Source organism: Rana temporaria, chromosome 1 (assembly GCF_905171775.1).
Source record: "Rana temporaria chromosome 1, aRanTem1.1, whole genome shotgun sequence".
NCBI lineage: Eukaryota > Metazoa > Chordata > Amphibia > Anura > Ranidae > Rana > Rana temporaria.
The window spans coordinates 215,747,465-215,771,876 of record NC_053489.1 but is presented as its reverse complement, the minus strand read 5'-3'; the positions used below and the strand labels follow the sequence as shown (position 1 = coordinate 215,771,876).

At 44.9% G+C, this 24,412-nt stretch overlaps 1 protein-coding gene across 2 annotated transcripts; it reads left to right on the top strand.

The window, feature by feature from the left end:
* Positions 1-21: 21 nt before the first annotated feature.
* On the top strand, positions 22-23,331 carry UNC119B (unc-119 lipid binding chaperone B). 2 transcript variants are annotated; one of them, XM_040350056.1, is made up of 5 exons: positions 75-418; positions 500-610; positions 6,114-6,222; positions 11,223-11,395; positions 20,072-23,331. In XM_040350056.1, exons 1-5 carry the CDS (start codon positions 157-159, stop codon positions 20,182-20,184), a joined length of 768 nt encoding a protein of 255 aa, XP_040205990.1. In that variant the 5' UTR covers positions 75-156; the 3' UTR covers positions 20,185-23,331. The 2 variants fall into 2 exon arrangements, with proteins under 2 accessions (XP_040206001.1, XP_040205990.1); XM_040350067.1 differs by lacking the exon at positions 20,072-23,331 and having other exon boundaries at positions 22-418; positions 11,228-11,344.
* Positions 23,332-24,412: the final 1,081 nt, after the last annotated feature.

Genomic DNA, 24,412 nt, shown 5'->3' with positions numbered 1-24,412 from the left:
ACCGCACAAGAAACGCGTCTAGATCGCATGGCGTGTGATTGGCTGCTGCTGCTCTCGCCTATAGCCCTTTGTGTATGTATTCTTATTGGCCAATTGCCTTTGACTAGACACGCCCCGCTCTGCCTACTCTACGCTCATTATGTTACTAGGCAGCGGATGGCCCCTCCCACTCTCCATAGTTACGGTATTAGCGGAGGTGGCAGCCGCCATCTTGTTGTAGAAATGAGCGGGTCGAACCGAGAAGCAGCGAAAGAAGAGCGTAAGAAGGCGGGGGGCGGGGTGATCAACCGGCTGAAGGCTCGGCGCGTGCACGGCGATGGGGAGCTGCGGGGAGCGGCCGCGGTCACCGAGCAGGAGCTGTTAGGCCTGAAGGAGCTGAAACCGGAGCAGGTCCTAGGCCTGGGCCGGGTCACAGAGAGTGAGTGGCAGCAAGTACACCTGTCACCTGGCCTGTGCTAAGAGCTGTGTGTCATTAATGTCACTTGTCTTCTGTCATCAGATTACCTGTGCAGACCTGAGGAGAATGTGTTCGGGATTGACTTCACTCGCTTCAAGATTCGGGACCTGGAGACTGGCACTGTGCTCTTTGAGATCTCCAAACCCTGCTCAGGTACCTGTCATGGGGGGGGCACCTTTCCTGGGGCAGGGGTCTCCTTCATACTTCAATAGAATTAGAGGCAAACATTAGTTTGTTTTCATTTTGGATGTAATAAGGGAAGGTTATAACCCCGTCAGTTACCGTATTTATCGCGGTATAACGCGCTCCCGCGTATACCGCGCACCCCTAAAGTTGCCCCCGAAATTCCTGTAAAAAAAAATGTTATATGATTTTATTACTTACAGTTTTGGTGTCTTCCCAGCGTCCATCGTCAGGTCCGGCGTCCGTCTGCGGCCTCGATGGTGTCCTCCCGTCTTCTCCAGCGCGCGCCTCAAGTCGAGTCCCCGCTTCCCGCGCTCAGTTCGAACGCCTCCGCCGACATATACCGAGTGCAGTACACTCGGGTACATTCGGCAAGGCTCAGCTTAGCTCGCGCTCACGCTCTGTGACGTTTATGCGTGAGCACGAGCGAAGCCGAACCTGGCCGAATGTACCCGAGTGTACTGCACTCGGTATATGTCGGCGCAGGATTTCAAACAGAGCCCTGAAGCGGCTATCGGCGTATATCGCGCACCCACGATTTTCCCCTTATTTTAAGGGGAAAATAGTGCGCGATATACGCCGATAAATATGGTAATTTGTTTTAAGTTCTGTGTCCCATTGGGGAGTTTTCCTTTCACTTCCTGTCTCATACCCAAAACAGGAAGTGAGGGAATCCCTGCAAATTCACCACTTAATGACCAGCGAGTACCAGTTAGGGTTGCCACCTCATCCCTTTAAACCCAAACACATATTAATCACACAGGTTCTGTGGTTAATTAGGGTGGTAATTAACCACTTCCATACCAGGTACTTACGCAGCTTCCCGCCCAAGCCAATTTTCAGCTTTCAGCACTGTCGCACTTTGAATGGCAATTGCGCGGTCATGCTACACTGTACCCAAACAAAATTGGCGTCCTTTTTTCCCCACAAATAGAGCTTTCTTTTGGTGGTATTCGATCACCTCTGCGATTTTTTTTTTTTTTTGCGCAACAACTAAAAAAAGGCTGAAAATTTGGAAAAAAAAATACGTTTTTATTTTTTTCTGTTAATTTTTTTGTAAATAAGTTTTCTCTTTCAATTACGGGCACTGATATGGCGGCACTAATGGGCACCGATGAGATGGCACTGATGGACATCGATGAGGTAGTACTGACGGGCACAGATGAGGTGGCACTGATTGGCGGCGCTGGTATGCGACACTGATGGGCACACATAGGCGGCACTGATGGGCACACATAGGCGGCACTGATGGGCACACATAGGCGGCACTGATGGGCACACATAGGCGGCACTGATGGGCACACATAGGCGGCACTGATGGGCACACATAGGCGGCACTGGGCACTCATGGGCGGCACAGATGGGCACTCATAAGCGGCACAGATGGGCGGCACTGATGGATACTTATGGGTGGCACAGATGGGCACTGATAGGTGGGCACTGGGCATGGATGGGCACTGTGGGGTGGCACTGATGGACACTGGGGTAGCGCTGATGGACACTGGGGTGGCGCTGATGGACACTGGGGTGGCAGCACTTATTTTTGCCAGGTTGCCAGTCAGTGCCCATTTGTGGGCACTGACTGGCATTTTTTTTTCTTTATGCTTTTTTTTTTTAGACTTTTTTTTTAGACTTTTTTTTTTTTTTTTTTTTTTTGCCATTTTTTTTTTTTTTGCCCACCCTGGTGCTCCAGGGTGGGCATCCCTGGTGCTCCAGGGTGGCGATCCGAGGGGGGGCTGCGCTGATAAACAATCAGCGCTAACCCCCCCTGTCAGGAGAGCCGCCGATCGGCTATCCTCTACTCGCGTCTGTCAGACGCGAGTGAGGAAGAGCCATCGACGGCTCTTCCTGTTTACATCGTGATCAGCCGTGGTTGGACACGGCTGATCACGTGGTAAAGAGTCTCCGCCGGAGGCTCTTTACCGAGATCGGAGATGCAGGGTGTCAGACTGACACCCCGCATCACCGATCGCCGCGATGCGCGCCCCCACGGGCGCGCGCGGCATGAAATCCTGCAGGACGTTCTAGAACGTCCTGTCAGGATTTCATAACCACTTCCCGGACGTAAATCGGCCATAGGCCAGGCGGGAAGTGGTTAAACTCACTTGGTGCCTTCTCTGCATTAAATCAGCCTCAGAACCTGTGTTGTAATTCATATTTGTTCGGGTTTAAAGGGATGAGGTGGCAACCTTAGTACCAGTACAACGCTGGACTTTGAGTGGTTATACCAGGATGATGCCTGCAGCTGTAAAAGCAATTCTAGTGGCTGAGTAGCCGCTGGATTGCGTTTACAAGAAGTGGGAGAGGATGACCCCCACCCCTTTCCGCGGCTCTCTCTGGCGCTTCCCTCCTACCGGGGAACTCCAGAATGCAGCCGGCTGTTCCGGTGTTCTGTTGAGAAGTGCCCCCCCCCCCCCATCGAATAGTGCCCGAGCATGCACAGGACGGAGTTGCTGATCAGCTGGAGTGATGCCAATGCACATTGTAGAAGGTATCTCTCGATGGGAGATACCATTTCAAAGGCACAATTTAAAAATTGACAAACAGCTAGCGACCGTAGTTCTCAGATTGTGTGCCGCTGGAAGGCGGCTCACAACTACAGTCTCTCCCCCCGCTGTTTGTATAGGTTTCAATTGTGCTCGTGAAATGGTATCTCCCATCGAGAGATACCTTCTACGATGTGCATTGGAATCTCTCGATGGGAGATACCATTTCACAAGCACAATTGAAACCCCTTACAAACAGCGGGGGGAGACTGTAGTTGTGAGCCGCCCTCCAGCGGCAGCGGTGCACAATCTGAGAACTACGGTCGCTAGCTGTTTGTAAATTTTTAAATTGTGCCTTTGAAATGGTATCTCCCTTCGAGCGATGTGCGCATGCGCCATGGTTACGTCAGCCCAGCTGATCGGCAAATCAGCGGTTGTGCTATGACGTACGCCACTATTCGATGGGGGGGGGGGCACTTCTGGACAGAACACCGGCAGCTGACCATAGAGGTGATCGGAGATCATTACAGCTCCAACCATCTCTATGGTCTAAGAAACCGTAAGCGATGAGCCATTTCATCAATTTGTTTTGTGGTTGTAAACAAACCCTTAGTGGTTTAAAAAAGGCATCGGATCATAACGAACTTGGTATGATTTAAAGCAGAGCTCCACCCAAAAGGGGAAGTTCCATTTAAGCCCTTTATTAAACACAACAATGACCACTTTAAGGGCAGAGGACAGATTTGGGGTCTAATAGACCCCAGATCTCTTAGGAACGAGTACCTGTCACTGGCTATTACTATCACAGGGGATATTTATATTCCATGTGATAACATTAAAAGTGATCAAAAATGAAATTTAAAGGGGACAGTTTAAAAAGGAGTGCTCTTTCACTCTGTGTTCGCAAGGGCAAAACACGTGTCAGTCCTGCGCCAACAGCGATCGCCACAAGTGTCAGATCAAGGGCAATAATTATAGCACCAGACCTCCTGTGGAAATCTAAAGTGGTATTCCCTAAAGGCTTTTAAATCTTTGCTTATGGATAATAAAATTTACCTAGCTTGTCACTGTTGCACGAGCGTGCGCAATTTTCAAATGTGACATGTTTGGTATCTTATTTACTCGGCGTAACATCAACTTTTATATTTTACCAAACAATTGAGTATTGTGTTTATTGCATTCAAAAAAAGTGCCCCCCCAACAAATTGCATTTGAAAACCCGCTGCTTAAATACCGTATGATGTAAAAAATTGCAACATCCGCCATATTATTCTCTAGGGCCCCTGCTTTTAAAAATAAAAAAATTCTAGCAGTAAAATACCGATTTTTTTACATGTAAGCAAAAAGCATCAGAAAGGGCCTGGTCTTTTAACCGCTTCCCGACCGGCTACTGTATATATACAGCGACAGAATCTCTCTGCTGCACGAATGGCCGTATATATAAGGTGGCTCCTTTAGGAGACATGGCAGGCGCGCACAGCGAAGGGCCCGATGCGCATGGTGGACACGATCGCCGCCGGCCACCCGCGATCGCGGGCATGAGAGCAGGAACATGGATTTGTGTGTAAACGCACAAATTCCTGTTCTCACAGGGGAGGAGAAACAGATCTTGTGTTCCTACTAAGTAGGAACAACGATATGTCTCCTCTCCCAGCCAGTCCCATCCCCTCAGTTATACCACACCTAGGGAACACACATTTAACTCCTTGATCGCTCACCCTAGTGTTAACCCTTTCCCTGTCGATGACATTTATACAGTAATCTTTGGCTATTTTTTAGCTCTGATCGCTGTATAAATGCCAATGGTCCCAAAAATGTGTCAAGTGTCCGATCTGTCCGCCGCAATGTCGCACTCCAAATTAAAAATCGCCAAAAAATTGCGTTTGAAAACCTGCTGCGCAAATACTGTATGATATAAAAAAAAACTGCAACACCCCCCCCCCCCCCCCCATGTTATTTTCTACATTTTTTTACATGTAAGCAAAAAGCGTCAGAAAATGCCTGGTCTTCAAGTGGTTAAGGGAATCCCTTGCGGCTCCCTCGGTCACCAGAACTAGTGTCCCCAAGTGGAAGATTCCCCTCTTTTGCTGTTACGGGGACAACCCAAAATTTTGAACTTTCTTTTACTTTGGCTGTCGATGATAACTGTAAACAGCACAAATAGAAAGGGTGAATCTCCCTAAGGGAGGCAAAGACAGCATTAAAAACATGACAGGGGGTCTAATCCAGATCTACTCCTATCCAAAAAAAAGGAAAAAAGTTTTTGACAGTGGAAGTAAACCCTTAAATAATTTTCAGCCATGGAAGCAGCCATCTTGGCCTAATAATATTTAACTGTTATGCTGCACATGTGATCAGCAGCCATTTGATGGTTTGACAGTTTGGTTGAGGACACAAGCAAATGTGACAGTTGCATTCCTGGCATGCCGGAGCAAGGGCTGTGTTCATGTAGCTGCTGTGTCCCAATTGATTTGAATTGGCCTGACTGCCTATGGATGTAATGAATACTAAAAAAATGTCATGCCAAATGTGGCAGGGGGTGAGGCGTGCTTAAAGCGGAAGTTCCACATTTAGGTGGAACTACGCTTTAAGTATAACGTGTTGTGTGTTTTTTTTATTTAAGAAATATGAGATATTACAATTTATGAAAACATATATTACTATTGTTTGTCGCAAAAACCTCTTGTATGTTATAATGAACACAACATGACTTGTGAGTACACAAGGAACAATAAACTAATATATGAACATAAATAAAATAAAAAAATTGTGAAAACAAAAAAAAAACTAGGTTTGGGTGTTAGAAATAAAAACCCCCGTGATCCAACCAGGAAGAATAATTGGTCCTAATATATATAGACATTGTATAAGTGTCTAAAGATGTGAACCATTTTTTTAGTTGAGGGCTCTCCAAATAGGAGGGGGGAAAAGGTGTTGGTATTTTTATATTAAAAATAAAAATTAAAACATTAATTGATTTTTAACAGATCCTGATGAGGAAGAACCAGAATCTGGGCAACTAGATAGCAGTGCTGGCCGATTTGTACGTTATCAATTCACACCTGCATTTCTAAGGCTTCGGAAGGTTGGTGCCACGTAAGTACTTGAAATAGATTAACTGCAGGTATTGGCATATATTATGGTTTGCTGGTTAGTGACGCCTCTGCAGACTGTACAGCAATTAACAGGTAGCACTGGCTAGGAAATGCTAAAATTGAATAGCTGTTATTAATGGCAGTCTTTATAGTGTAGCATTGATTGATATGGGTGCAGGCCCTGGAGAAGAAAGTGATGCTCAACAGCTTGCCGACTGTAAAACTTACATGCAAGGCTTCTCTGCTGTGCAGGGTCACGTACCTACTGTGTGACCCTGCACTTCCGGGTCTGGGGCGCCCATACGTACCACCAGCGACCTGCTCCTGCTGCGAATATACACAGCGGGAGCCGATCGGTGGGTACCATGGACTTTATATCCCTGCAAGAACGGCGATCTGCCTATGTAAACAAGGCGGATAAACCTTCTGTCAGTAGGGAAGGCATTGATAAAGTAGCGCAGTTGTATATCGCAAAAAATGGCCTGGTCATGAAGGTGGTAATTCTTCCAGCGGTCAAGTGGTTAAACTTTTGAGGGCGCTCTACATTTACCATAAGCATAAGACCCCCCAGTAGAAAGGGGCTGTAGCTTCATTGTTTATGTTTAAAGTGGATGTAAACCCTCACATTGAAGTGAATAGCCCCAGATGCTACACAGAAATGAAACAAATGTCCCTACATAAGTTTTACATGTACAGTATCTCACAAAAGTGAGTACACCCCTCACATTTGTGTAAATATTTTATCTTTTCATGTGACAACACTGAAGAAATGACACTTTGCTACAATGTAAAGTAGTGAGTGTACAGCTTGTATATCAGTGTAAATGTGATGTCCCCTCAAAATAACTCAACACACAGCCATTAATGTCTAAACCACTGGCAACAAAAGTGAGTACACCCCTAAGTGAAAATGTCCAAATTGGGCCCAATTAGCCATTTTCCCTGCCCCGTTTCATGCAACTCGTTAGTGTTACACGGTCTCAGGTGTGAATGGGGGGCAGGTGTGTTACATTTGGTGTTATTGCTCTCACTTTCTCATACTGGTGACTGGAAGTTCCTCATGGCAAAGATCTCTCAGAGGATCTAAAAAAAAGAATTGTTGCTCTACATAAAGATGACTGAGGCCAGTGATGGCGAACCTTGGCACCCCAGATGTTTTGGAACTACATTTCCCATGGTGCTCAACTACACTGCAGAGTGCATGAGCATCATGGGAAATTGGTTCCAAAACATCTGGGGTGCCAAGGTTTCCCAATCAGTGGCCTAGGCTATAATAAGATTGCCAGGACCCTGAAACTGAGCTGCAGCATGGTGGCCAAGACCATACAGCAGTTTAACCGGACATGTTCCACTCAGAACAGGCCTCGCCATGGTTGACCAAAGAAGTTGAGTACACGTGTTCAGCATCATATGCAGAGGTTGTCTTTGGGAAATGGACGTATAAGTGCTGCCGGCATTGTTGAAGGGGTCGGGGGGTCAGTGCTCAGACTATACGCCGCACACTGCATCAAATTGGTCTGCATTGCTGTCGTCCCAGAAGGACGCCTCATCTAAAGATGATGCACAAGAAAGTCTGCAAACAGTTTGCTGAAGACAAGCAGACTAAGCACATGGCTTACTGGACCATGTCCTGTGGTCTGGTGAGACCAAGATAAACTTATTTGGTTCAGCTGGTGACGAGCGTGTGCAGCAGCAACCAGGTGAGGAGTACAAAGACAAGTGTGTCTTGCCTACAGTCAAGCATGGTGGTGGGAGTGTCATGGTCTGGGGCTGCATGAGCGCTGCTCGCACTGGGGATCTACAGTTCATTGAGGGAACCCTGAATGCCAACATGTACTGTGACATACTGAAGCAGAGCATGATCCCCTCCCTTCAGAGACTGGGCCGCAGGGCATTATTCCAACATAACAACCCCAAACACACCTCCAAGACGATCACTGCCTTGCTAAAGAAGCTGAGGGTAAAAGTGATGGACTGGCCACGCATTTCTCCAGACCTAAACCCTATTGAGAATCTGTGGGGCATCCTCAAATGGAAGGTGGAGGAGCGCAAGGTCTCTGACATCCACCAGTTCTGTGATGTTGTCATGGAGGAGTGGAAGAGGACTCCAGTGGCAACCTGTGAAGCTCTGGTGAACTCCATGCCCAGGAGGGTTAAGGCAGTGCTGGAAAATAATGGTGGCCATACAAAATAATGACATTTTGGGCCCAATTTGGACATTTTCACTTAGGGGTGTACTCACTTTTGTTGGCAGCGGTTTAGACATTAATAGCTGTGTGAGGTTATTTTGAGGGGACAGCAAATTTACACTTTTATACAAGCGGTACACTTACTACTTTACATTGTAGCAAAGTGTCATTTCTTCAGTGTTGTCACATAAAAAGATATAATAAAATATTTACAAAAATGTGAGGGGTATTTGCTCCCACTTCAGGACAATGATCGCTGCAGTATCCGCGGAGATCTACGTCATGTCCGGCCCCTCCTCTGCACCCCCACTATTTTCTTGGACACATACAGGTCCCAGAAGACAGCAGGGACCTGTGAGATAGTGGCGTGTGACAGATGGGCTTCGGGTGAGGCCATTGTGGGCGTCCAGGACAGGTAAGTGTCCTTATATTAAAAGTCAGCAGCTGCAGTATTTGTAGCTGCTGACTTTTATTTTTATTTTTTTTAGCGGGACTCCGCTTTTAATAAATGAAGAAATAACTTGTTGATCCTGACAAGCATCAGATGAGCATTTTATGGCTTGTAGTGATTTGACAGTGCTGCACTGAAATGTCTGTTGAGTTCTCTCTGTAAACTACAGACTACTACCCCCTAGCTTTCAGAAAGGGGGAGGTGTTCTGTAGTCCTATTACTTTTGACCAAGTGTAACAACACTGTTCCACAGTTGCAGTACAGTGATTAACCTATTGCAGCCAACCAGAATGTATTCTGTTCAGGTCAGACCAGCACAGAACGAAGGCTGTGTGCGAACAGGTTATTGTACTCAAGAATTATTACTTGGGAATTAGAAATCTTAATTAAATTGATGTAAAACTTTTATAATAGTAGGAGTGCCATTTTTACTATATTGTGTGCTGGGTTTATATGTCATTTATTAAGGAAGAGTGAGAAACTGACGCACCCTTCTATTTAAGCCTGGCACTAACTGTAATTCATATTCCTGAAAAAGAATGATGCAATCAATACCCTTGTAAAGAGTTTGTACTACCAGTCTATATTGACATTAAAGTGGATGTAAACCCACATTTTTTTCTTTGTGTCACAATGTACAGTATAAGATTTCCTATCATCTGTGCCCAGTCTTGCCACACAGAGTTAATCCAGCTCTGAGCAATCCTCTTTTATTGTTCAGTGAAATAAATCTTGACAAACGGAGAGAACCTTTGTCAAATCCTCCCCCTTGCTGTGAGTGACAGGTTATTTACATATCGCATGCACTAGCCTGGAGACAGGCATTTATTTTTTAATTCCCACCCCCACTCCTTTTCTGAAGTCATGTGGTTGCTTTTCTGGATTTTGACTGGATGTTAGTGATCATAGCAGAATTTAGTGTAAGGAGTACACAGGAAAAAATGCATGTTGACAAGTGTAGAGGAGGGCGGGGGTCTACTGACATCACGACTCCACCCACAGAGCTCCAGGCAACAGATCCATCCACAGAATCTGCAGTTTTTCAGTTCTTATAACAGACAGAGGGGAGATATTTGACAACATGCAGGAGGCATCTATATCCTTATAGATCAGCGCTATGGCAGTAATTTAGAAGGGATGAGAGTGGGTTTACATCCACTTTAAAGGGGAACTTCCCTATTGATTATTTTTAAAACTCATGCTGCTAGTATTAGTAAATATATTGAAAGGTATATCAGTTACTTTTTTACTTCACCTTTTTTTAACATGTTCTTCAGTTACTTCCTAGTTTCTTGCCTAGGCAAATGATGTCATACATCTCAGGAGTCTTCAGGTGGGGGGGAGGGGGGTTTCTCATCTAAGCACACTCTCCTGCATGTGTGCTTAAAGCGGAGGTTCACCCATATCCTACACATTTTCCCCATAGCTGGATGCTCGTTTTGTCTAGGGGAATCGGCTATTTGTATTAAAATATGATCTGTACTTACCCGTTTTCGAGATGCATCTTCTTCCGCCACTTCTGGGTATGGGCTGCGGGACTGGGCGTTCCTTCTTGATTGACAGTCTTCCGAGAGGCTTCCGACGGTCGCATCCATCGCGTCACGATTTTCCGAAAGAAGCCGAACGTCGGTGCGCAGGCGCAGTATAGAGCCGCACCGACGTTCGGCTTCTTTCGGCTACGAGTGACGCGATGGATGCGACCGTCGGAAGCCTCTCGGAAGACTGTCAATCAAGAAGGAACGCCCGCTCCCGAAGACCCATACCCGGAAGCGACGGAAGAAGATGCATCTCGAAAACGGGTAAGTACGGATCATATTTTAATACAAATAGCCGATTCCCCTAGACCGAACGAGCAGGAAGCTAAGGGGAAAAAAAAAAGAAATGGTTGAACTCCCGCTTTAAGCTAAGAGCAGATGGATTTCAGGGAGTAAATTCTACATGAATCATCTGCCCTTACTCCAGATCGCCACAGCCAGTAATTCTAGGGGGCGTTTTTCAAAGTGGTTTCCAAGCCTAGGCAAATAATTTTTTTGAGCTAAGGGCAGATGAATTCCCGGAAGTGAATGTTGCATGAATAATCTGCCTTTACTCAAGATGGCCACAGCCAAGAATGCTGGGGGTTAAAGTAATGCTAAATAAAGCATAGAGACATGGATGGATGGGGGAGTTTGCTTTGATTATTAAGAATGAATTAAATGGCGTTTTTGGTTTGTGGTGCTCAGATGCAGAGAAGATCCGCTTTAAAGAATGACATAAGACGATAGGCAGAAGACTAGGAGTTGTGGAAGAACATAAGATATGACTTAACTTTAACCCTTCTATTTCATTGAATATGTTTTTTATTTTTATTTTATTTTTTAGGGTAGAGTTCACAGTGGGTGATAAGCCTGTGACTAGTTTCCGAATGATTGAGAGACATTTCTTCCGTGATCGGATCCTTAAAACTTTTGACTTTGACTTTGGATTTTGCATTCCAAATAGCTGTAATACCTGTGAACACATGTACGAATTCCCACAACTGTCAGAGGATATAAGTAAGTAATTAATATATATATAAGTGGTGAAAATGAAATCTTGCCAATGTTTTATGTGTGTTTGTTCATGTAAACCAGTGATGGTCAAATTAGTAAACCTAGAAGGCTTCAATTGCGGGTCCTCAATAGGGCCACACTCAATTATCACAAATTTTTCTATTATTGATACAATACACTATGGCCACGTACACACGGTCGGTCCATCGGACCGTTCTCATTGGTTAACCGATGAAGCTGTCTAATGTGCGTACACACCATCAGTTAAAAAAAACGATCAAGTCCAACGCGGTGATGTAAAACACAACGACGTGCTGAGAAAAATGAAGTTCAATGCTTCCAAGCATGCGTCAACTTGATTCTGAGCATGCGTGGGTTTTGAACCGATCGGTTAGGCGTCCATCGGTTCAATTTAAAAGCAAGTTCTAAATTTTTCGACCGAAGGATAACGGACCGATGGGGCCCACACATGGTCGGTTTGGACCAATGAAACTGAACTTCAGTCCGTTTTCATCGGTTTTGTCCGACCGTGTGTACAGGGCCTGAGATGCCCTCGGAAAAGAACATGTTTGTTTAAATTGTTGATGCAATATTAGCAGCCTATTTACATTCGTGTTGCAGTAACGCATAGTAAAATGCATGTTTTTCTGTGTTGCCTCAACACATGTAAATATATGAATGGCATCTCATTGTACTGTTACAGTAGCAGTCAAATCCATACTACATAGCACCACAATGACCATGCTGTGTGTTTTGTGGCGTGCTTCATTTAAAAAAAAAAAAAAAGTGCAATTTGCTTCATCTTGGCAATGCACCCTTGTATGATTAAAATGTAACACAATGCACCATACCATGTGTTCTACAGTGCAAGGGTCCAATGGCACCTCAACGCAGTAACAAGTGTTGCATGTGATGTGTTTTCAGTGCTCCACCCATAGTGTGCTCCTGAGTTTAGTGTCAGTAACAGTTGGTGGTTCCTGAGCGAAGTCCCTCCAGAGTCATTGTCGCTTTAAAATGCAGGCTGTTGTGCTCCAGACACAAATACAGGTCTGGGACATGGCAGTACAGATGTGAAGTATGCACTACAGTTGTACTTTATTTTATTGTATTCAGGCTGTCGGCGCTGTGGTATTTATACCCTTTTTTCCATAGCAGGACACATGCTGAGTGCTGGCGGCCTATGGGTCACTTTTGGATACCAGGGATCTAAACTATTTAATTGTTCCTCAAGCATGCCGTTTGTATCCCTGCTGCACAGCTGCTAACTTAAAGGAGAAGTGACTTGGTTGTGACTTTTATGTTCATTTAGTCTGAATCCACTGAAAGAAATTCCATTAAAGTGATAGTTGGCACTGCTTGATGACTTGTACTTGCTAGTAAGATTATAATAAATCTTACCTGTAGGTGCAAGGAATACCTCCTAAACATGTACCGTTTGCAGAGATAGTGAATAATCTCCTAGTCGGTGAAGTCATCAGCGCTCTGCAGGGACAGGATACTGAGTATGCCAACCCTTCAGGGTGCTGTGCCACGGCTCCTGTGCACATGCGCAGGAGTGACGTCACTGCACCGCCGCTGTTCAAATGGCCAGAGCCCAAGAATCCGGAAGGAAGACCGGGTGAAGATGGTAGCCCTGTCAACATGCCTCTGGGGCTTGGGCTCTGGCATGTTCGGGCTTTGTTTTTAAGGGTAAGTCTTCTAAATTGTGCCAGTATGCGGTGCATACTAGTACACTATGCCCTTAAAGCGGTTCTCCACCCTAAAGTGGAGTCCCGCTGATCGGAACCCTCCCCACCTCCGGTGTCACATTTGATACCTTTCAGGGGGAGGGGGGTGCAGATACCTGTCTAAAGACAGGTATTTGCACCCACTACCGGCCCGGCATTCACGGGCAAAAGACGGGCATTCCGTCATATCCCGTCACCCCCCTCGTTGTGTGCTGGGAACACTCGGCTCCCAGCGGGAGCCAATCGGCAGGCACGACTCGCGCATGCGCCGTAGGGAACCGGGCAGTGAAGCCACAGCGCTTCACTTCCTGGTTCCCTCAGCGTGGATGGCGGGGGGAGCAGCAGAGTGACGAGCGATCGCTTGTCCTCTGCTGCGGATGGTGCTGGACTCCAGGACAGGTAAGTGTCCTAATATTAAAAGTCAGCAGCTGCAGTATTTGTAGCTGCTGGCTTTTAATATATTTTCTCAAATCGCCTTTCAGGACAACCTTGGAGAGAGCGCAGCTCTGCCTCTTCTGTAGGAAACACCCACAGGCTTTAAATCCCTCCTCTTCCACCATGGCTTCAGTTATTGTGTTTCCTCCGCCATGGTGGAAGCATCAGGTTGGAGCCAGGGAGCTGCGTTCTCTCCAAGGCTGGAGACAGGCTTTTCCCTCATTGTTTTACCTTTTTTGTAAGGTGGTGACTGAACCATCCCAGCTCCTCCGCTGTACCTTTAAGGGGGGATGCTCCGGAGTCCTCTGGTCTCGCCTGCTCACGGGAGCTTTAGGATCCATAGGGGACGCTGCGTCTGGTGCCCGGAGTCCGCAGGTTTTGACCCCGGTGGTCGGGCAGGTACCGTTTCTTTCAAGAAACATGTCCTGCATGTCGGTTCCGGGTCCCGGTCTGGCGGGTGACGTCACGCCGGCGACGCGGCATTTCCTGTGGAGGCGTGGCGCTAGTGGCTCCTGGCGCCTGGAACGCAGGGACTGGAGGGCGGGTTCTCTGACCGGCGCTTCCGTTTCCGGCTCCTACTGATGACGCGGAGCCCGGGAAATTCAAAAGCCCAGCGTTTTCCTCTACAGCTGTCTCTCTGCAATGGAGGAAAGAGTTACAGCGATGGCGGATGCAGGCGCCGTCAGCACCGGTCAGGCCCAGGTAAGAGGGGTACATTGGTGCCTTTATTCTTATCCTTATGGGCTTTCTATTGTGTTTGGTTGTTTTCCTCCTTATGGGAGCCTGCTCTGCTCTGATGGAAGCCTATGCTGGGCCATCTAGCAGAAACTCTGGTGGTTGCTATGTTCTATCTTTCTTCTTAAAGGGGACATTTTTTTCACTCTGGTGGTGGTATTAGCACGGTGGTGGTTTCCCTTGCGTAGCTAAGAGAGCTTTGATTTAAGTCAGTTTAATTTCTCATTTCAGGAGAAAACTGCTAGTAAATCTAAACCAGCAAATCCACCAAGCCAAAGGAAATGTCCTTCCTGTAAAAACCCTTTGAGAGACTCTTGGCAGAAAGCCATGTGTAGATCATGTATTAAAGACATAGTTGAAGAGGAATCTTCTCAACAAATTAAAGAATTATTTTCATCTGTCAAGGAACTCTCGGACTCACTTAGTTCAGTGAAATCCATGCTAGTGCAGAGTGCGGTCCATACTGAGCCCCAGCAACCACCAGCAAGCCCAAGAGCTTCCACCTCCAGGCCGGTAGTGGTGGACTCTGGGGATGAGGGGACAAGTACTCTTCCCTCACTTGTAGACTCTGAGGAAGAGGAAGAAGAGGATGCAGGCAGAACCTCTAAATATAAATTATCCCTGGAGGATGTGGATGAACTTTTAGGTGCAATCTACACTACCCTTGACATTCAGGAGGAAAGAGTACAACTATCAGTCCATGATAAAATGTACCAGGGTATGGATGACTCCAAACATAGAGTTTTTCCTGTCCATAAAGTGTTATCTGACACAGTTAAGAAAGAATGGAAAGACCCTGAAAAAGGTCCCTTCTTTCCTAAATCTCTTAAGAGAAGATTTCCCTTTGAAAACAAAGAAACTGAGGTTTGGAATAAGAAACCCAGAGTGGATGCTGCCTTTTCACAGGTTTCTAGAAGGACAGATCTGGCCTTTGAAGACATGGGGGTCTTGAAAGATGCGATGGACAAAAGAGCAGATGCTCTCCTTAAAAAAGCTTGGGACTCCGCATCCGCCAGCCTTAAACCAGCCATGGCTTCCACGGTGGTAGCAAGAAACCTGGAATGCTGGGTAGAGAAACTGAAGGGCCACATTGAAGCAGGCACCCATAGGAAAGACCTTTTAGACTCCTTTCCTCTAATCCTTAATGCAATTAAATACATGGCTGATGCATCAGCCGAATCAATTAAAATGGCAGCCAGATCCTCAGCACTTGTCAATTCAGCTAGGCGTGCAGTCTGGCTAAAAACGTGGTCAGGGGATACAGCCTCAAAGATTAAACTTTGTGGCATCCCTTTTTCAGGGGATTTTCTTTTTGGGCCAGACCTGGAAACAGTCTTAGATAGAACGGCCGATAAAAAGAAGGCTTTCCCAGCCAAGAAGAAACAGACGTTTAAAAAGAATTTTCGTGCTGTTCAACAACCCTACAAAAATAGAGAAGATGTCAACAAAAAACGTTGGATTCCTCAAAAGGGTAGGGGAAGAGGTGGGGTTCTCTTCAGATCTCCTCCAGATCAAAACCCTAAAGACAAATGACGTAACTACTCCAGTAGGGGGAAGACTGTCATCCTTTCTCCCTCAGTGGAGTCAAATATCCACAAGTCCTTTCGTGAAGAACATCATTTCACAAGGTTACAAACTGGAATTCTCGGAATGTCCGCCAAGCAGGTTTTACATTACAGCCCTTCCAAGAGACCAAGAAAAGGCTTCGGCCATGATGAACCTTTTACAGGATCTGATTCAACAAGAAGTCATTGTCCAGGTCCCGAAACAGCAGGAGGGTCGGGGGTTTTATTCCCATATATTTCTTGTAAAAAAACCTTCAGGCAAATACCGGTTGATTCTGAATCTAAAGATCCTGAACAGATCAATACGGTACAAACACTTCCGTATGGACACAATTTACTCCATCACAAAACTGTTGTCTCCAGGTTGCTTCATGGCATCCCTGGACCTAAGGGATGCCTATTTACATGTGCCAATAGCACCAGCCTCCCAAAAGTTCCTTCGCCTAGCCATCAATCTGGGAACATCAGTATGGCATCTCCAATTCAGGGCCCTACCATTTGGCCTGTCATCTTCCCCCAGAGTTTTCACAAAGATTATGGCGGAAGCCCTGGAGCCTCTAAAACTGAGGGGGATCTCGGTCGTGCCATACCTGGACGACCTATTATTCTTCGCAGATTCCAGGGATCAGCTTGTGACGAACCTCCAAACGTCACAGACTCATCTCAAAAATCTAGGTTGGATTTTGAACTTAGAAAAATCGCATCTAGATCCCTCTCGGGAGATGAGTTTTCTGGGCTACACCCTAAACTCAGTAGTGCAAAAAGTGTTCCTGCCTCAGGAAAAGATAGACAAAATCTTTTCAGCAGTGGGTCAGATCCAGACGAACCTTTCAGTACCAGTCAGAACAGTTATGTCAGTTCTGGGCCTTCTTACAGCTACAATTCCGGCAGTTCAGTGGGCAAGACTGCATTCCAGACCACTTCAGAAAAACATCTTGCAGGTCTGGTCACACCAGGTGCCGTTCGAGAAGCGTTTCAGACTTTCTACGAAAGTGAAACAAGCACTATGGTGGTGGAGGGACCCTTCCAATCTAACGAAGGGTCTCCCATGGTTTTTTCCCCTGGACAAGCGTCTAACAACCGACGCAAGCTCCTGGGGTTGGGGAGCCCACCTGGAGGGTCAAACCGCTCAAGGCAAGTGGTCAAAAATAGAGGCAAGAAAATCGTCAAATTGGCGAGAATTGAAAGCCATTCATTTGGGTCTGATAGCTTTTCAACAGGAGGTCAAAGGACATCATGTACAGATTCTGTCAGACAATACGACAGCAGTGATCTATGTGCTAAAGCAAGGGGGAACCAGGAGCCAAGGGCTCATGGACTTAGCCAATCAACTTCTGTCATGGGCAGAAATAAATGTGGCCTCCCTATCGGCAGTCCACCTGAAGGGATCACAAAATCTCCTAGCAGATCTGCTAAGCAGAAAAAGAGTGGTGGAAGCAGAATGGAGTCTGAACCAGGAGGTGTTCGATATAATATCGGAGGAATGGGGACATCCCCAAGTGGACCTATTCTCAAGTCAACAAAATGCGAAGGTCCAGGAATTCTTTTCAATTCACAGAATGGATCAGGCAGTGGGGATAGATGCCCTGGCACACCCATGGAATTACCGGCTGTGTTACGCCTTTCCCCCTTTTCCACTAATCCCTCTGGTCCTAAGGAAATTCAGGGAGGAGAACACCAACTTGCTTCTGATCGCTCCTTTTTGGCCAAAAAGGCCTTGGTTTGCAACACTTTTGAACCTGGCCTCAAAACCTCCCTGGAAATTACCATACAGGAAGGATCTATTGACACAGGGCTCTGTGTGCCATCCGGAAGCAAGCAGGCTACATCTAACTGCTTGGTTTCTGAAGAAGACCTTCTAAAATCTAAAGGACTTTCTGATAAAGTAGTTAAAACTCTACTATCAAGTAGAAAAGAGGTAACTAGGTCCATCTACCTCAAGGTATGGAAGAAATTTAACTCTTGGTGTTCTTCCAAAAGTTTCGAAATCAAGAGTACTATTTCAGTTCTGGAATTTCTCCATGAAGGAATGGAGAAAGGTCTAGCCGCCAGCACCCTGAAAACACAGGTAGCGGCTCTCTCAGTTTATCTTGAAAGATCTTTATCCAAAGAAACTTTAATTTCTAGATTTTTTAGGGCTCTGGCTCGAAATAGACCGATGGCCCTCAAAGTTTTCCCTTGTTGGGACTTATCTATTGTTTTGCAAGGTCTCACGGGAGCTCCGTTTGAACCTTTACAGAGTGCATCGTTAAAAAGTTTAGTTCTCAAAACAATTTTTTTAGTTGCCATTACATCAGCAAGGAGAATCAGTGAGCTCCAAGCTCTAGCAATTAAGGAACCCTTCCTTAGAGTTTTGCCAGACCGAGTGGTCCTTCAAACGGATCCAGCCTTCCTACCGAAAGTGGCCTCAACTTTCCATCGGTCGCAAGAAATAATTCTACCAACATTTTCCTCAGTTCCGGCTAATGCAGGAGAAGAAGCTTTCCATACACTGGATGTAAGGAGATGTCTGTTACAGTTCCTTTCCGTCACCAAGGAGTTCAGGAAATCAAACGCTCTTTTTGTGGTATTCTCTGGTTCCCGTAAAGGGGAAAAAGCTTCTAAGAGTACGCTCGGTAGATGGCTTAGACAAGCAATTTCTGAAGCCTATCAAGCAAAAGGAGAAGTTCCTCCTTCTGGGATCGCTGCTCACTCTACAAGGTCAACCGCAGTTTCCTGGGCCGAAAGGGCCGGTGCTACGCCTGATCAGATCTGTAAGGCTGCTACTTGGTCCAGTTTCTCAACTTTTATTCGGCACTACAGGTTGGACTTGCTGTCGGCCGCAGATCAAGCCTTCGGCAGGAAGGTACTGCAGGCAGTAGTCCCACCCTAGGGTAAGTTACTTGGTTATCCTCTCCAAGGTTGTCCTGAAAGGCGATTTGAGAAAGGCCTAGTTAGACTTACCGGTGACGGTATTTCTAAGAGCCTTTCAGGACAACCGCTATTTCCCTCCCTAAATGTGTATAAAAAAGTAAAGTATATATCTATCATGGTGTTGTGGTTCTCTGTGCTTTGTTTTCCAGTGCCGGAGGCCACACAATAACTGAAGCCATGGTGGAAGAGGAGGGATTTAAAGCCTGTGGGTGTTTCCTACAGAAGAGGCGGAGCTGCGCTCTCTCCAAGGTTGTCCTGAAAGGCTCTTAGAAATACCGTCACCGGTAAGTCTAACTAGGCCTTTTCCCGTGGCACATCCGCTTTAACTTGCATGAAAAATTTATCTGCGTGTGTTTTTTTTTTTTTTTTTATATATATCTTATTTTTTTTTATTATATTTAGCACACACGCACCTTTTGCAATATACAGTTGTGCGCAAAGGTTTGCATACCCTTGGAGAATTGGTGATATGTACCATTTTTGGAAAAAAAAGTATGCAGGCAAAGCACATTTCTTTTATTTCTTATGGGATTCATATTCAATTGTAGATCATACCAGAATGGCACAATCGTTAAAATTAAAACATGGCAACAAGTAAACAAATGAAATGACCCCCATTACAAACCTGATGGATTCAAATTAAACATAATATTAAAATTGCCTGAGTGGAGGTTATTCTCAGTGAAAAACCACATTAGAAGACTCAGCCGTTTACAGGAAATGTCAACATCTAAGACCACAGCTGTCTTTATATAACTTGATCTTATAAAAAAAAAAAATCACGTGTGGTTTTCACTGAAGGCAAACCCTCCTTATGCATATTGTCATCATATGCCCCAATTGGCATTACGCAGGTTTATAAGCGGCTTACTTTAGGTCTCCTTCACACTAACAATTGCGCTTTGTGTTGTGGTAAACTTATGAATGCGATGCTGATGAGATATTATTGTACCTGTACCGCAATAGTCCTATTGGACCCCCTCTCTTTCTTGTCTCTTTGGTTCGGGGACCTTAGATCCAACTACTCTATACTCATACCTCAAGGATGATGGTACTTTTTATTGTAGTATTCATATATTTCACTCTAGAGGCTCTTATTTCATATTTTGAGAGTTTGAATAATTTCCCCAACCCACTGAAAGCCCTCTAGAATGGCTAGTCAGCAAATCTCTATATTTAATACTGTGCTCCATTCGGTTGTGCTTGTACACTAGAACTACTTTTTCTTTATATAGGTATTTTGCACCTCTTAACATTTTGTACATAAACTTTTTTTTTTTTTCCTCCCCTCTATCTCTCTACAGTCCGGATGATGATTGATAACCCATATGAAACAAGATCTGATAGCTTTTACTTTGTGGACAACAAGCTTATCATGCATAATAAAGCGGACTATGCCTACAATGGAGGACAATGAGGATCAATTTCCTCAGACTGAAAACCGATGTTCCAGGACAGGAGCTGGGGTTGTTGCATCTCTGTGTGGTCAGTCCTTTATTCAACAGATCAAGAAGCGGCGTCTTTTTTTTATAAAAACGCTGTAATTGGAAGACTTTGTACAAAGGAAAAAATATTTATTTTTTGTAATATACACTGATCTTATATCAGTTAAACAACCTTCAGATCTTTTGAAGGAAGCTAGTTTTGCTGTTACAGTAAATTATACTTTCTATCCTGAAAGCACGCAGATATCGTTGGCATAAATGGTAACTTGACATGTTCTGTGAAATATGATTTTACTTTTGTCCTCTCCATAGACAGACTTTGCACATCACCATTTGCTGTATGTTTATTGTATGGTATTGAGTTCACATCAAGGATATAGAAAATGTCCCTTATAAAAATGCGTTCTTGGGCCTCATGCACACAAAATGCTAAAACCAGGCATTTTTTGGGTACCTTGCAGGCGCAAGTGCAGTGTACAGAGCCTGCTGCCGCCACCAGCCTGTTGCAATCAATGACCCGAGTGGTACTTCTATACAATGCCGCATGCTTCAAATGCAGAAAGTCTGCATAAGGTCATGTACACAACTACACAGTCGCATACAGTCACTGGGCACCCAAAAATGTGTTGTGTGTGGTGTTTTTTTTTGCTTTACATGCCAATCTACCCATGTGCATAACACCTTACTTTAATAAAGCATTGTTATAATGCAAATTGCCTTCACAAGGAAAATAAGCAGACCCTATCCTCACCAATCTTTTATTTATTTTTTTTAACTGTCAAACAGCTGCCGAACCATGGTACAGGTAGTTGTTCTGATGTCACATCGGTTTTGACACCTACTGAAATATTGCATGCCTGATAAGCCATGTTGATTAAAACCTTAATCAAAATATCCAGTGAACTGCACCACAAAAAAAAAACTAATCGATGCATGCAGCTGTCGGTAAGGAGCAATACAAAAATTCCAAGGTCAAAATGCAGATCACAATCTCCACAATGACGTCGCATTCAAACATCTCGTCCTATGTATGTTTCGTCCATTGACGTCACTTAAAACCTTAACTGCACAGCTTGAAATAACATGAGTAAAAGAGATGCTCTGAAAATGCTGGAGTGTGGGGAAGGCTTGGGAACACATGAGCTGTAAAGTATAGTCTCCCTTAAACATACAATGCTGTATTCTATTTTTGAGAGATTCGCTTGGGTTTGGCCTATGTTCTCAGGAATGGTCTCTTTCCATTATGAGCTGTGACTTGACCTGTTCTGCCAAATTATAGCTTGTATGGTCCCACTATTCGCTTCCATAGAATGTTAAAGGGGTATTTTTAATGGAGAATATTGTTTAAGTTGTGCTAAATTTGATGTACAAACGTCTTAACTTTCATCATAAAGCAAACCCCCCCCATATGGTAGTACACACGTTCAGCTACATTAGTGCAGAGGATGACAGGACTGTATGGAGCAAGGTAAGGTGAAGTTACTCAGTCTCATTAACGCCAGGTTCTTTTCACACAATTTCTAATAGAGGTATTGTATACTATTTTTGTACAATTTAATTATGTCAATATGGTTGTACTTTGTGTCAGAACAGCTTATTGTTACCACTTGTTACCTGCTGTTGGTCAAAATGTGCCTATTTTTTCCCAAAAATGTCCAGTTCTATATATTCTTAGCGTTATAAGCTTTAAACAAGGGTAAGGCCCCTTTCACACAGGGCAGATCCGCTCAGCTGGAGATCGCTCTATTGATTCCCCCTGAGCAGGCGGATGACTGGTCCATCTCTGCTCACTGTGCAGGGACGAACCTGTCAGAGCCCGCTGCTCTCTATGGGAAGATCGGACGTATCACCATCCGTCTGTTTTCGGAGGATCTTGACGGATCGGATGGCAGGTGGGTGTCAGCAGATACATCTCCACTGACATCCGCCTGCCCATACAAGTCAATGGGTGGCCCACTTGGATTCGCCTGAAAAACGGACAGGCAGATCATTTAGAACTTTTTATTTCAAAATCTCTTGGGACTCTTTTGAATTATTTTTGGAGTTGAAAATAAATGTCTTTTCTATAAAAAAAAAAAAAATCCTTGGCCTGTAGTTTTAGCTTTAAGAGTTTTAACCTGAACTAATGATGAAGCTTTAAATTAACCTTCACTTCCATTAAAGTTCCAAGCAATAACTTTTCTACCCGAATACCAGCCGCGAATTTCAACCACGGGGACTGGAGAATGGGTTAAAGCCAGATCACCTAAATGTCTTCCATATCCAAAGATTTGTTGGGATTGCTTAAAGTGACCCTGTCACAGGGGGGAGGCCATGAAAGCAAGCCTGTACAAAGAGAAGCGGTATGCTTACCCTTTTGGCAAGTAGTGTGTTAAATTCTCACGATCTCCAAGATCTGTGTGCACTGCGGCTATCATACACTTATGGGTGGGTGTGTTTGTGTCCTGATGATGGGGTCGCAGGAGGAAACCATTACCCCATTCCCCCCCCCCCTGCATACACTTGGTGACAGAGTACATTTAAGATCAATACATACCTGAGTTTTTGGTAGTTACCATGTAGCAAAATAATGAATTCAAAAAGTGGTCATTCACGTTTTAATACTGTATTATAAGAATATGCTGCCTTGTTTGGTTCTGCTGCCAACGTTAAAAAGCAGCTTGCCAAGTAATCTCACATTTTAAAGTAAACTTTTTTCTTTCCAGTTACAGTCCACAAAGGACAGCTTTACGTTGTGGACACCTGTCCTTTACTCGCAAGTGTACTTTACTAGGTGCCATGTTTTCACTAATGAAAACTCGCATGCATTGACCTTGTTCTTAAAAAGCCTTTGGTAAAGGGACTATAGTAGATGCAGGAAAATCTGCTGCTTATCCTGGGATCTACTGGATTACATTTATAGGGTGTAAATGTGTAGGTTTTTTTTTTTTTTCTTCTGTTAATTATAATTTTGTAACTGTTGACATACTGACTGTAAAGTTAGTTTAGCTGGATGGTACAACTAAGCAGAGTGTACAGCGTTTGCAATAGTGTAATGTTTTGTTTTTGTTTTACCCATAGTCAATGGGCTGTTTATAAGATCTTGTATTTTTCTGTAATAATAAAGTTTATAATAAGTGGTTTGTGTTTATCTCATTTAGTATATATTTGCAATGACAGGTGCAACGATCAACCATCCCAAGCAGGTTGCTTGATTCTTGTACACAGCAGCCTTGGCTGCTTAGGAAAATGTTGTCTTTAGCCACCAGGGCATCAGTGTGGCTTTAGCAGGAACCAGCAGACCTCAAATAGCAGTTGGACATGGTGATCATGGGCCAATTTTTATAGGGTGCCTTAGAGCAGCGGTCCCCAACCTTTTTGGCACCGGAGACCTGTTTTTGGGGATTTTTTTTTTTTTTTATTCTTTGCCAAAGACCAGGGCTGGGTGGCAGATGGGGGGGGGGGGGGGGGATTTGTTTGGGGGCCGCAGGTGATTTATTGGAGAAGTTGCTGGTGTTTAGATCTTCAATAATCATCACACCATGGTTGATATGGTGTCAGGAAGCACATTATTTCTATTATTACATTGTAATGTAAAATTAAATGGCTCAACTTGCCATAATATAGAATCGGTGTGAGCCCTGAGTGTGTCACTTGCCACCGTAGCCTGCGACCAGAGGCAGCTTGCCACCGTAGCCTGCGACCAGAGGCAGCTTGCCACCGTAGCCTGCCACTAGATGTAGACTGCCACCAAAAATAAGAATTTAAGGCCTATTTTTAAGGTTTTTCTTTTTTTTTTTCTTCAGTTGAAGAACTTGTCTTACTCGCTCAAACCCTCTTCTTGGAGCCTCTCCCCAGCGCTTTTGCAGGTTGGTGTCCTCTGGCTGTTTAAACGGACAGGCCTAGATGACGTAACTTCCGTGCATGCGCACAGAATCGCTTTCTATATTAACATCATACTCTGTGTCACCGTTGCTGTGAATATCTCCTGGATGGTGGGTGTAAACCATTGCATATACCCAGTGAAGTGACTGGACTTGGGTGATGCACAGAGATGAAACAAATCCCACATAAATTGTACCTGTTTATCGACAGCTGTCTTCCCCCTACATCTATTGAAAGTGCAGAATTTACACCGGATCTCTCAGCTGAAAAGTAGGGGATGGGAGTTGAACGTACATCAGTTAGGAGAGCTCTGAGAGCTGATTGGAGGGAATGGAC